Below are 12,718 nucleotides of genomic sequence, written 5' to 3'. Positions count from 1 at the left end.
CCTGCCCCCCCCCCCCAAAAAAAAAGCTGAGGTAGCAATACCTATGTCAAAGTAAACTTGAAAACAAGGGCTATAATGAGATGAAGGGAATTCATAATGATAAAGGGATTACTCCAAGAGGATATAAATGACACATTAGAGCAGATGGACTTAATTGATATTTCAGGACATTTAACCTACAAGCAGAATATATTGAATACATTCTTTTCAAGTGTATGCAGAACATATTCCAGGATACACCACGTTAATCAGAATAGACTGATAACTACAATTGAAATTGAATCAATAATAAACTCCCAACAAACAAAAGCCCTGGACCAGATGACTTGACAGGTGAACTTTACCAAACATTGAAAGAATACCTATCCTCCTCGCTATTCCAAAACAACTGAAGAGAAGGGAAGTTTCCCAAAGTCATTTTATGAAGAAAGCATTAGTGTGATACCAAAACAAGACCAAAAAAACTATAAAAACACTACAAAAAAAAGAAAATTATAGACCGATATTCCTGATGAACATAGATACAAATATCCGCAACAAAATATTAGCAAACTGAATTCAGCAGTACATTAAAAAGATCATACACCATGATCAATCAAGTGGGATTTATTATCAGGATGCACAGCTGATTCAATATCTGAAAATCAAAGTAACGTGACACACCATAAAAAATTATATCAATAAATGTACAAAAATTACTTGACAAAATCCAGTATCTATTTATGATTTAAAAAAAAAACTCAGCAAAGCCCTGGCCGGTTGGCTCAGCGGTAGAGCGTCGGCCTGGCATACGGGGGACCCGGGTTCGATTCCCGGCCAGGGCACATAGGAGAAGCGCCCATTTGCTTCTCCACCCTACCCCCTCCTTCCTCTCTGTCTCTCTCTTCCCCTCCCGCAGCCAAGGCTCCATTGGAGCAAAGATGGCCCGGGCGCTGGGGATGGCTCTTTGGCCTCTGCCCCAGGCGCTAGAGTGGCTCTGGTCGCGGCAGAGCGACGCCCCAGAGGGGCAGAGCATCACCCCCTGGTGGGCGTGCCGGGTGGATCCCGGTCGGGCGCATGCGGGAGTCTGTCTGACTGTCTCTCCCCATTTCCAGCTTCAGAAAAAAAAAAACAAAAAAAAAACAGCAAAGTGGGGATACAGGCAACATACCTCAACATGATAAAGGCCACATATGACAAACCACAGCCAATATCATATTCAGTGGTGAAAAGCTGAAAGTTTTTTAAGATCAGAAACAAAACAAGGATGTACACTTTTACCAACCACTTTTATTCAACATAGTATTGGAAGTCTTAGCCACAACACTCAGACAAGAAAATAAAAGGCATCCGAATTGGAAATGAAAAAGTAAAACTGTTGTTATTTGCAGATTATATGATACTAAATAAAGAGAACCCTAAAGAATCCACCAAAAAATTATTAGAGTAAATGAATTCAGTAAAGCAGCAAGAATACAAAACTCATATTTAAAAATTGGTTGCATTTTTTTTTCTTTCTCTGAAGCTGGAAACAGAGAGAGACAGACAGACTCCCGCATGCGCCCGACCGGGATCCACCCGGCACGCCCACCAGGGGGCGATGCTCTGCCCCTGGGGGGGGGGGGGTCGCTCTGCTGCGACCAGAGCCACTCTAGCGCCTGGAGCAGAGGCCAAGGAGCCATCCCCAGTGCCCGGGCCATCTTTGCTCTAATGGAGCCTTGGCTGCGGGAGGGGAAGAGAGAGACAGAGAGGAAGGGGGGGGGGTGGAGAAGCAAATGGGCGCTTCTCCTGTGTGCCCTGGCCGGGAATCGAACCCGGGTCCCCCGCACGCCAGGCCAACGCTCTACCGCTGAGCCAACCGGCCAGGGCCAAAAATTGGTTACATTTTATACACCAATAATAAACTATCAGAGAAATTTTTAAAATTAATTTATAATTACATCTAAAAACATAGCTAGAAATAAACTGACCCAAAGAGGTGAAAGATCTGTACATGGAAAACTTTAAGACACTGAAGAAAGAAACTGCCTGACCAGGCGGTGGTGCAGTGGATAGAGTGTCGGACTGGGATGCGGAAGGACCCAGGTTCAAGACCCTGAGCTCGTCAGCTTGAGCGCGGGCTCATCTGGCTTGAGCAAAAAAGCTCACCAGCTTGGACCCAAGGTCGCTGGCTTGAGCAAGGAGTTACTTGGTCTGTTGAAGGCCCACCGTCAGGGCACATATGAGAAAGCAATCAATGAACAACTAAGGTCTTGCAACAAAAAACTGATGATAGGTGCTTCTCATCTCTTTCTCTCCGTTCCTGTATCTATCCCTCTCTCTCTGTCCCTGTAAAAAAAAACAACAAAAAACCTGGAGACTATACAAATAAATGGAAACATATACCGCGTTCATCGATAAGAATTAACATTATTAAAATGTCCATACTACCCAGAGCAATCTACAGATTCAATGCAATCCCTATCAAAATACCAATAGCAGTTTTTCACAGAAAACTAGAATAATCCTAAAATTTATATGGAACCATAAAAGACCCTGAATAGCCAAAGCAATCTTGAGAAAGAAGAATAAAGCTGGAGGTATCACACTACCTGATAACAAATTATATTACAAGTCCGTGATAATCAAAACAGCTTGATACCAGCATAAAAAGAGACAGATTAGGCCCTGGCCGGTTGGCTCAGTGGTAGAGTGTCGGCCTGGCATGCAGGAGTCCCGGGTTCAATTCCCAGCCAGGGCACACAGGAGAAGCGCCCATCTGCTTCTCCACCCCTCTCCCTCTCCTTCCTTTCTGTCTCTCCCCCTCCCGCAGCCAAGGCTCCATTGGAGCAGCGTTTCCCCTGGAGCTGAGGATGGCTCTGTGGCCTCTGCCTCAGGCACTAGAGTGGCTCTGATTGCGGCAGAGCGTCACCCCAAGATGGGCAGAGCATCGCCCCCTGGTGGGCGTGCCGGGTGGATCCCGGTCGGGCGCATGCGGGAGTCTGACTGCCTCCCTGTTTCCAACTTCAAAGAAAAAAAAAAAAAGAGACCGATTAATGGAACAAAACAGAGAACCCAGAAATAATCCCATGCCTATTTGGTCAATTAACCTATGACAAAGGAGGAAAAAACACATGGGGTAAAGACAGTCTCTTCAATAAATGGGAAAACTGGACCACTTTCTTACAGCATATACAAGAATAAACTCAGCTTGGCCTGTGGTGGCTCAGTAGATAAAACATTGACCTGGAATACTGAGGTCACCTGTTTAAAACCCCAGGCTTGCCTGGTCAAGGCACACAACAAGAAATAAACAAAAGGACAGCGTACCGAATGGGAGAAGATACTCACCAATGATACATCCAATAAAGGGTTAATATCCAAAATACATAAGAAACTCATACAACTTAACACCAACACACCCCTCCCCACCAAACAACCCATAAAATATGCGCAGGAGTTCTGAATCGACATTTTCCCAAAGAGGACATACAGGTAACCAAATGACCAACAGACATGAAAAGATGCTCAACATCACTAATCATTAGGGAAATGCAAATTAAAACCACAGTGAAACATCCTTTATACTTGTCAGAATGCCTGTCTTGGGCCAGTAAATGGTAAGAGCTGCTGAGGATGTGCTGTGTACTAGTGGTGGGAGTGTGGACTGGTGCAGCCACTGTGGAAGTCGTCATGGCGGTTCCTCAAAAAATTAAAAATGCAACTACCATTGGAGCCAGCAATCTCAATTTTGGGTCTTTATCTGAAGAAATTCAAAACTCTAATTCAAAAAGACATACACCCCTATGTTCAATGCAGCATTATTTACAATGGCCAAGACATGGAAGCATCCGTATCTTGTGTCTATTGATAAGATTACTGGATAAAGACGTGGTACATATATACAATTACTCAGCCATAAAGAATGAAATCTTGCCATTTGTGGACAACATGGATGGACCTGGAGGGCATTATGCTAAGTGAAACAAGTCAGACAGAGAAAGATACCATATGATATCACTTATATGTGGAATCTGAAAAACTAAATGAGCCAACAAAACAAACTCAGATAACAGAACCAATCATTTCCAGAGGGGAAAGAGTTTGGGGGAATGGGTGAAAAAGGGGAAGAGATTAAGAAGTACAAACTGCCAGTTATAAAAACAGTCACAGGAATGTCAAGTACAGCGTAGGGGAAGTAGTCCACAATATTGTAATAACGATGCATGCTGTCAGATGGGCACTAGACTTACCGGGGTGATCGCTTTGTGAGTTATACAAACGAGTTATATAAATGTTGCACTGTTGTAAACCTGAAACATAATACTGTATGCTAACTGTAATTGAAAGAAAGAAAGAATGGGTAGAAATTGTGATCCTTTCTTGTAGCTGTACATAGAGGAGTTAAAGGCTTCAGAGTGACTGCATTTTGGGGGGAATCTGGCAGTCCCAGTGCCACTTTCCTTTTAAGGAAATAAAATGGTAGGTGAGACTTTTCAGTGCACATCGAGCTCCTTCCCACTTTCTCCCCCGTTGTTCTGCAGCACTGGCCGCCCAGCCGAGGGACCCGAGAAGGGACTGCATTGACCAGCCGGAGCTGGCCAACTGTGACCTGATCCTGCAGGCCCGGCTCTGTGGCAATGAGTACTACTCCAGCTTCTGCTGTGCCAGCTGCTCCCGAGTCCAGCCTCACGCTCAGCCAGTCTGGCAGCAGGGATGAAGGCCGGCTCTAGCCCCAGTTCTGAAACAATGCTGCAGGGCTGGGGACAAGGGCACAGAGACTCTCGCTCACCCCTCCGTGGCTGGTTAAGGGAGTTATCTTCTGGAGACACTGCCCCACCCCTGTCAGTATTAGCCTCCCTCTGAGTCCCAGCAGTGTTTGCATCTCCAACGTGACCATGGGTCGCTGAGTTGTCAAGAAGAGAAATCTGTTTGGAAAAGGACACCCTTTACTTTACAACTTCCCTCTTAATTTCTGTTACACAGGATCAGTTCACCGCCTTTTAAAACAAGCTACCAGGGTTCTCCTTCATTTAAAGCTGGCTAGGGAGGTCCTAACGATTTCAAGGATAACCCCTTACTCCTGCTGTGACGGGGAAGGATTCTTTGCTCTCCCACCCTTCTAGGTAGGTAGCACAGGGCAACAGCTTCAAACCCATCTGTGCATACAGTTAACGGCGTAACATTTGTGAAAGCTCTGGGCGAAGTGAAATGTAACGTAAGGCTCAGTATAGGGATTTGGTGTGAAAGAGTAGCAGTTGCATTATTATTTGAGCATGAAAGAACTGGAAAGGCTCCTTACTGCCATCAGGAAGCTGGGCCTGAAGTCTTCCTTCTGAGGCTGACGTGCAGAACTGGCTAGGAAGACTGCCTCACACCTGACGGGGCGGATGGCTGGGCTCGTTCGGTAGGAGTCTGAAGCAAAATGTTTGCTGCCAGATAAAAGCCAGACTATTATTAAAACCAGCAACAGCAGGATGGGGGTGACTAGTGGAGGGAAAGGCAATGTAATAAGAAAGTGGCTTCAGAAATGGTTTGAATTGGTAAAAGTCATTCATCTCAGAACCTCCAATTCCTTGCTGCTAACAGAGGCCCGGATTCAGTGAGCTTGAGTCCCTTTCCACTTGAACTTTCCACAAATCCTCCAGAGGGCTGGCTGGGCTTTGGGACAGGTTATTTGGGAACACAGCACAGTCCTTACAGGGAAAGGTTTTTAATTACCCCCTTTAGCTAGCTCTGGCTGGTGGCCAGGTGAGGAACACTTCTTGCTTTACTTATCATTCAACAAAGAAAACACGGACCAAGGCAGAGGTCTTTTCCTCTGCATTAAAAAATGTATATTGAGGAACATCGCCTTTCAGGTACCATGGCTGGTTTTGCTATAGAAATTGGAAAATAAGGGCCACTTTCTTAGACTCCTCAGTTTTCTAAACCAGTATTTGACCTATTAGCGACACGTTTTCAGAAGGTAAATTTGAGGTTAGCTAGCTCTTAGAACTAGTCACAGAATAGTGGGCTAAGGTTCAAAATGAGAGTAAACCTCAGCCTAAAACACTGGTTTTCAACCTTCTTCCATAGTGGGAGCCTTTTAAAAATGGAACCTGAAGTTTCCCTCTTCAGAGATTTGAATTGAGTTGGTTTGGGGTATGGCCCGGGCACAAGGATCTGAAAAACTTAAGTGATTCTATTGAGTAGCCAAGGTTGAGAATCACTGCTCTGCCCTAGACCTCTGATGGTGCATCTTGTTCAAATGCAGATTCTGCTTCTGAGGTCTGGGGGTGGGGCTGAGATTCTGGACCTCTAACCAGCTCCTTCAGGAAGTCCATGCTGTTGTCTACCACACTCTAGGCAGCAAGAATCTGGCATTTGAGATGCACTTAGGATCAACCAAAGCCTAAAGAATGAATACAAATATGAATTTAAGAATATATTGGTCCCAGTAAAAGATTCTGTAGCCAGCGAACTAGAGATCTGGAGCAGAGCAGAAGGGAGAGAGAGCAAGACCAAAAACTGGGAGTCGATTCATTTGCTAATAAAAGGAGAAAGAACAGCCCTTCATCGGCAAAAGCTTCTACCACGAACATTTATTTTTGTTAAAGCAGATTATAAATTCTCATCAGTACAAATATATATAACTTACATTTGATTGTAAGGCCAACGTTCAAAAGTAAAAATGAGATGAGATCTCACATTATTACCAGAGGTCAAGTGGCCGCAACTGGCAACAGGATGCTCTGCTCACCACAGGGAGGAGGAGACGAAGACACGCACACATGCACGCACACGCACAAACACACACACACACACACGGACACACACATCTAAAACCAGAAACTCCATCCCCACAAAACTTGTGGGAACCAAACTTAAAGGATAAAACAAACCCACAAAAGCCCACATGACAAACCAACACAGTAACCTGCGTTCCAGTCTATGGATATGATGTCAAATTGTCACCTTAGTGTTAAAACAAGTCAAGGATTAACATAAGGAAACTGCAGCAATATATAAAAGAAAATAGTCTCTATAGAGCATATTTAGACTGATTCCATTAAAATAATGACATTAGAATTTCATCATAGAGGTTTAAAACCAGGACAATACTACTCTTTCATTTTACTTAAACTAGAACCTAGTGACTGGATTGGTCGTAAGCATGATTGTTGTTGCAGTGTGCTACTTACAATGACTGATACCAAACAAGCTAGGGATCCCGTCCGCACCTCCAGCTTGTCCTCTTCACTTCAATCGGAATCAACGGTAAATCAATCTTATGTACAATTTCTTACAGCTAACCCTTTTACCTTTGGCAAGATTACTTACAACTCGTACAACTTTTTGAGAACTATTTAAAATATTCTAAATGCATAAAAATAAAGATTTTGGCTTTTTTGATATATATTTATAATATTTATTCTTACTCAAAATGGAAGCTCAACTTTTACCCCTAAAATATAGCTCTGCTGGGCAGCTGCTGCTGTGCCCTCTGGGAATTCTGGCTGCACTGCTTGCCTCGCATTCCGGCCCAAGCACAGGCCACCTGTTCTTGATCCCTAAGACAGGCCGGTACTGAGAGGCGGCAGGTGCATGGCCTGAAAAACAAAGGGAGATCGTTTTGCTTCCTGTTGTGTTTTATATTCCAGTAAATGTGCTTTGAATACAGATTCCTGTTCAGATATGTCTGCCTCTCTGTTGCCAGAGATTTGTAAGGGGCTGAGGCAGGAGGAGGGGGACAGAGGGCAGTATTTTCTTGGCTTTGTTAGCCTAACTAGGACAGCTCTTCTCTAGGAATGGTTTTCTCCACTTCTGTCAACAATCACCCACATAGCACTCTGCCTGGACGTGCTCCTTGGGACCTTTGCGATTAGTGAAAAGTGTACTGATCCAGGACCTCCACCCTCCCGCCCCTTGCCTAAGTACGGACAAAATACATAAGCCGTAGGGACTGCTCAAAGTTCAATTTCAAATGTCTTCTGTAAGTCACTGGAGAAAGGGTTGGTGGGGGAGGGGTTAGTACGCTGCTTGGACTTGCTTTCTAACGCGGCCCACTGGGCTTCGAAAGGATCCACCGGGCAGGTGCCTGCAGGGACCTCTGTGTGCTGGTCTCCTGAGGCCACCCTGCCGTCCTCCACACCATTGAAAGCTGCAGAGCCATTGAAGTGCTGAGCAGGAGGCTTAAAGAAGGGACTGGCAGTAGCACTGCTCGTCTCGTATGGAGGGAATGTCTGCTGTTTGACCAGGCTGGGGGACTGGTGGGGGTGGGCAGCCTGAGGGTGGCCTGCGGTGCCAAACACGTTGGCTACCATCTGGGAGGGAGTGATGCCCACCACAGGCACATTAGGGGCTGGATAGGGCATCCCATTGGCCACAGGATAGGCCTGGGCAGGGACAAAGGCTGGCGGCAGGGGCGGGGCCACACCCACTGGCACGGGCTGGGAGGCGAGGAATGCATTCCCTTGGAAAGGCGGCGCCGGCTGAGAGATGGCAGTGGGCGGAGGCGGCTGGACAGCCGGCTGCAGAGGGACAGCTGAGCCCGGCGGCGGCGGCGGCTGAGCCCGGACACTCTTGGACACCTCTTCCAACCAGCGATCGGCCTCAGAGGGAGTGCGTCTGTGACCAGCCTGGAAGAGACCTGGAGAGGCAGCACCAGAAGATGGACCCCACTCGGTCCCTGGAATCAACAACATGGAGACAAAAGAATCACCTTTAGGGACCTCTTTCCTTACCCGTTAATTTGTTATTAGAATGACTAACACGTGGAGCACATTCCTCTAGTGAGCTATGCTGTGCTAGCTGAGTTGTGAGGCAGTAGGAAGAGAACCCACTGGACCTTGCTGCTGTCTCAGCAGTGGCGAGGAGCTGTCTGGACACGCTCCACGGCACTGACCCAAGGCAGCTGGCTGCCATTGGCAACCCTCCCTGCTGCTACGGCTCACCCGGGGCACAGAAAGCACCGTGCACAGGCCCAGGGGCCCCGGTGATTCACCTTCTGCTCTACCAGAACAAAAAGAAAAAAATCAGTGACTTGATGCTGTACCTGAGGCCCCTGCCTGGCTTCCAGACACATGTTGTCTTTCTGGTGAACTGCCTTTATTGCTACTTAAAATTATTTTTGGTTTTATGGTTAAATGTTCTTTAGAAAAATTAGAAAGTACAAAAAATAAAAAATAGAGTGGCTTTTATAGCTTTTTTATGCCTGCCATTGTAGGAGGCTGGGTCTCCTCACCCTGCGGGCATGTCCACACATCTCAAATCCAGGGACAGACTCCCTCAGGGTAGGACCCAAGAAATCTATTGAATGAAAGTTCTATAGATGATTCTGTTCTATAGTCTTAAGAACTAACTATTTCACCTCTTTAGTTCCCCATCCTTTCTTAATAGCTTATTTCCAGGAGAAAACATACTTTTCCTAAAAGGGCTCCTCCCTGGTTCCCACTCAGGCAAATGGCTGATTTTTGAACCAGGGTCACTTATCTGATCCCAGAATCCTCACCACCATCTGTGGCCACCTTACCCGAATGTGTGGCTGCAATTCCCTTGTTAACAGCATCAAGGGCATGGGCCCAAGGGTTGGTTTCACGCACAGGCATTGCTACGGGTGCTAGAGCAGTATGGGCTGGCTTAGCAGCAAGCACATGGAAGGCTGAATCAGTGCCATTAGCTACAATGGGAGCAGACAACATCAATGGAGTTAATTCATGCAGGGTGTACAGGTGACCCCTTGCAGCTGGGTCAGTCAGGCCAATGTGCAATACTGGTGGAACAGATAGTCAGAAAAGCTGGCGTTGAGCTAACCATACCATGTTGTAATGAATAAACAAACCTTTTGGCAAAGAGGGAATTAGAGGTTGTAATTAAAATGGCTATACTGAAAAAGTCAAATGACTGTTCTAGGAAACTATGTGTATGGGAAAATGAAGCCTAGAAAAACATTTTCAAATTAAGTTGAACAGAGTTGCTTTGTCCTACAAGCAGCAAAAATCTAACTCTTGCCCTGGCCAGATGGCTTGGTTGGTTAGAACATCGTCTGGAAAGTACAGAGGCTGCCTGGTTCAATCCACGATTAGGACACATACAAGAACAGACTGATGTTCCTGTCTCTCTCTCTCCATCCCCCTTCCTCTCTAGCTAAAATCAATAAAAAAATAAAAATAAAAATAAAAATCTAACTCTGCATGACCAGGCGGTGGCACAGTGGATAGAGCATTGGCCTGGGACACTGAGGACCCAGGTTTGAAGCTCTGAGCTCTCCAGCTTGAGCCCAGGCTCATCAGCTTGAGTGCGGGGTCACCAGCTTAAGTATGGGATCATAGACATGACCCCAAGGTCTCTGGCTTGAGGCCTAAGATTACTGGCTTGAAGGCCAACGTCACTGGCTTGAGCAAGTGGGTACTTGCTCGGATGGAGCCCCCTAAGACAAGCACATATGAGAAGTGATCAATGAACAACTAACATGCCACAACTAAATGTTGATGCTTCTTATCTCTCTCCCTTCCTATCTTTCTCAAAAAAACAAAAACAATACCAATGGGATAAATATAATGATGCTGTATTATATGCTAGGCACTATGTTAACAATACTTCAGTGTGCATTATCTCACTTAATTCTCTCAAAAACCTAGTAAGGCTGGCATTATCCCCATATTATAGATGAGAAATCAAACTTGGTATATGTTTTCATTTGCTTGATAAATCTGTAACTGTCTACAGAATCAATTTCATCTCCCTCTTTTGAAGATTTTTTTCTTTCAGTAATGTTCCTAATATCCCAAAGCACCTCCTATTCTCTCCTTCTGTCCCTGAGCCTGCTCCTTTACTCTCCATCAGTTTCACCTCCTCAGCCCAGCTATCACATTTAGTATGGAACAGACAGCAGGCACCTTCCCCTACCCTACCCTACAATCCTTCCCTCTTCAGGACTGGGCAACCATGCTATGTGGCACTGGTACTATTTACCTAGGGCTTATCTAAAAGACTAGCTCACCCTTAGACTGGGAGCCCCTTAAAGGCAGAGAAAGAAGTATGTTCTATTCAGTTTTACACCCATTGCTTTGTGAACAGGCATATCGTCAGTAGAATGTAACAGGTACTATATTCAGAAAGACCTGGTTTAAATCCTGGTCGTGCACTTTGGGCAATTTACTTAACCCCTCTGAGCCTCGTTTTCCTTATCTGTAATGCTTATATCAAAGGCTTGTTGTGGGGATTAAATGAAATGAGAACATACATGAGGCCTTACCATGATGTGACAGGAAGCACTAGGTGCTCAATAAATTGTGCCCGTTCTTATTGGTATTCTAAATATTTGTCAGATGGAGTGAAAAGCTCTTTGGTGCACATGACTATAAAGGTATAAAAGGCTTGATGTTGTTTTAAAGGGACTCCTTGCAGGAACAGCATGTTGGAGCTTACCCCATGAGAACAGGGCAGTGTCTCCACAGCAAAGCTTTTCTGAGCGCTCTCTCACAAGAAATGAAGAGATGATGATTACAAGAAGCTCAGATTCTAAAAGTCTAATATAAGTTTTTCAGACTTTGCTGAGCTCTGTGTTAATATCAACTGTTAACTCAGTATCCAAAGCAACTCTTCTATGCTATAAAGCCAGATTTTAGAACACTTGTTATAGATGGTGACATGAACTCAAGAGCCTCTTGAGACAGGGGAGAGACTAGACGAGTCTGGGGCATCTCAGCCTTGGCACTATTGATACTTTTGGCCGGGTAATTCTTTGCTGTAAGGGTGGCTGGCCCATGCATTGGAGGATGTTCAGTGGCATTCCTGGCCTCTACACAGGTGCCAGTACCAATTACCCCTTACCTGGTTGTGAAACCCAAAAATGTCTCCAGACAACAAATGCCAAGTTTCCCTTGAGGGACAAAATGAGCAGGAATTGAAAAGCACTGCACTAAAGAAAGTGCAGCACCGAACCCGGCAGGCACTGCTGCTGGAGCATGGGCGGGGCTCTGACTCCTCACAGTGAAGTGGCAGACAGAGCGGTGGCTGGGACTACAGACGCTCCCAGCAGAATGGGTGAAAGGCAGGGAGGTACATGCAAAACGAGGAATGCAGACATCTCAGCAAACAGGAAGGGGAACAAAGCACAAGGACAATGTCATGGGGAAATGACTCTGTCTGAGACATTAGCAAACAGGAAAATGGATGGGTCTGACCAGCTCTTGGAAAGCTCAGAATGCCAACTTACAGTTAGTGGGCAGCATCATAAAAATGATAGTTTCAAAGAGAACAACTGCGCAGGCGCAGAGGGCACTAACCTTGAAAGGCAGGAGACTGTGGTGCCACCACTGTCACTGGTTTGGTCATTGGGGCGGATGAGAAGGGGTCCTCGGGGGGCATGCTGAAGGCATTGGTGATCTGTGAGCACAGGGAGCTGATGCTCTCGGCTTCCCCTTCTGCCTCTGGCACTGCGAGACAAACAGAAAGTGGTCCAGATAGGAAACTGAGCAATCCTGAAATACCCCAGCAAGATACAGGCGGCATTTTATACTGCATTTGTGAAAGAAAAAGTCTCAAGGAAAAGCAGCTTCAAAATTTTACTGACCACTATTTCAATGGCTTTTCCGATGAGAAGGTCAACAATTCACGTACTAAGGTCTAGCTGCCCCCTTGCACGTCCCCGGATTCCTTTATTTCCTCTCCTGGGCGACACTGTGGAGAAGCTGGTGTTCTCTTTTTGTGCCAACATGTTCAGTTAGCTAGATCTTTCTGGAAGACACGAGCAAGCTGTCTGTCTTCCAACCAG

General features: G+C 45.8%; 2 protein-coding genes across 9 annotated transcripts in view; one reads left to right on the top strand and one right to left on the bottom strand.

Annotated features, from left to right (window-relative positions):
• The window catches only part of PAPLN (papilin, proteoglycan like sulfated glycoprotein), a 51,926-nt gene extending 44,571 nt beyond the window's left edge, over positions 1-7,355 (top strand). The window contains exon 27 of the mRNA XM_066278471.1: positions 4,503-7,355. Coding sequence (XP_066134568.1) covers positions 4,503-4,678 — 176 coding nt within the window. The 3' untranslated portion in view covers positions 4,679-7,355. The remainder of the gene's footprint in view (positions 1-4,502) is intronic.
• NUMB (NUMB endocytic adaptor protein) overlaps positions 6,517-12,718 on the bottom strand; it is a 193,748-nt gene continuing 187,546 nt past the window's right edge. For 6 of the 8 annotated variants that reach the window (XM_066278473.1, XM_066278472.1, XM_066278476.1 and 3 more), the window contains 3 exons: positions 12,231-12,380; positions 9,473-9,619; positions 6,517-8,629 (listed from right to left, as the gene is read on the bottom strand). In XM_066278473.1, the coding sequence (XP_066134570.1) occupies positions 7,908-8,629; positions 9,473-9,619; positions 12,231-12,380 (1,019 nt within the window). In that variant the 3' untranslated portion in view covers positions 6,517-7,907. The remainder of the gene's footprint in view (positions 8,630-9,472; positions 9,620-12,230; positions 12,381-12,718) is intronic. The other 2 variants (XM_066278478.1, XM_066278479.1) reach the window with 1 other exon arrangement.

Source organism: Saccopteryx bilineata, chromosome 4 (genome assembly GCF_036850765.1).
Source record: "Saccopteryx bilineata isolate mSacBil1 chromosome 4, mSacBil1_pri_phased_curated, whole genome shotgun sequence".
NCBI classification, from domain to species: Eukaryota; Metazoa; Chordata; class Mammalia; order Chiroptera; family Emballonuridae; genus Saccopteryx; species Saccopteryx bilineata.
The sequence above is the reverse complement of the archived record's forward strand: the minus strand, read 5'-3'. Positions and strand labels throughout refer to the sequence as shown.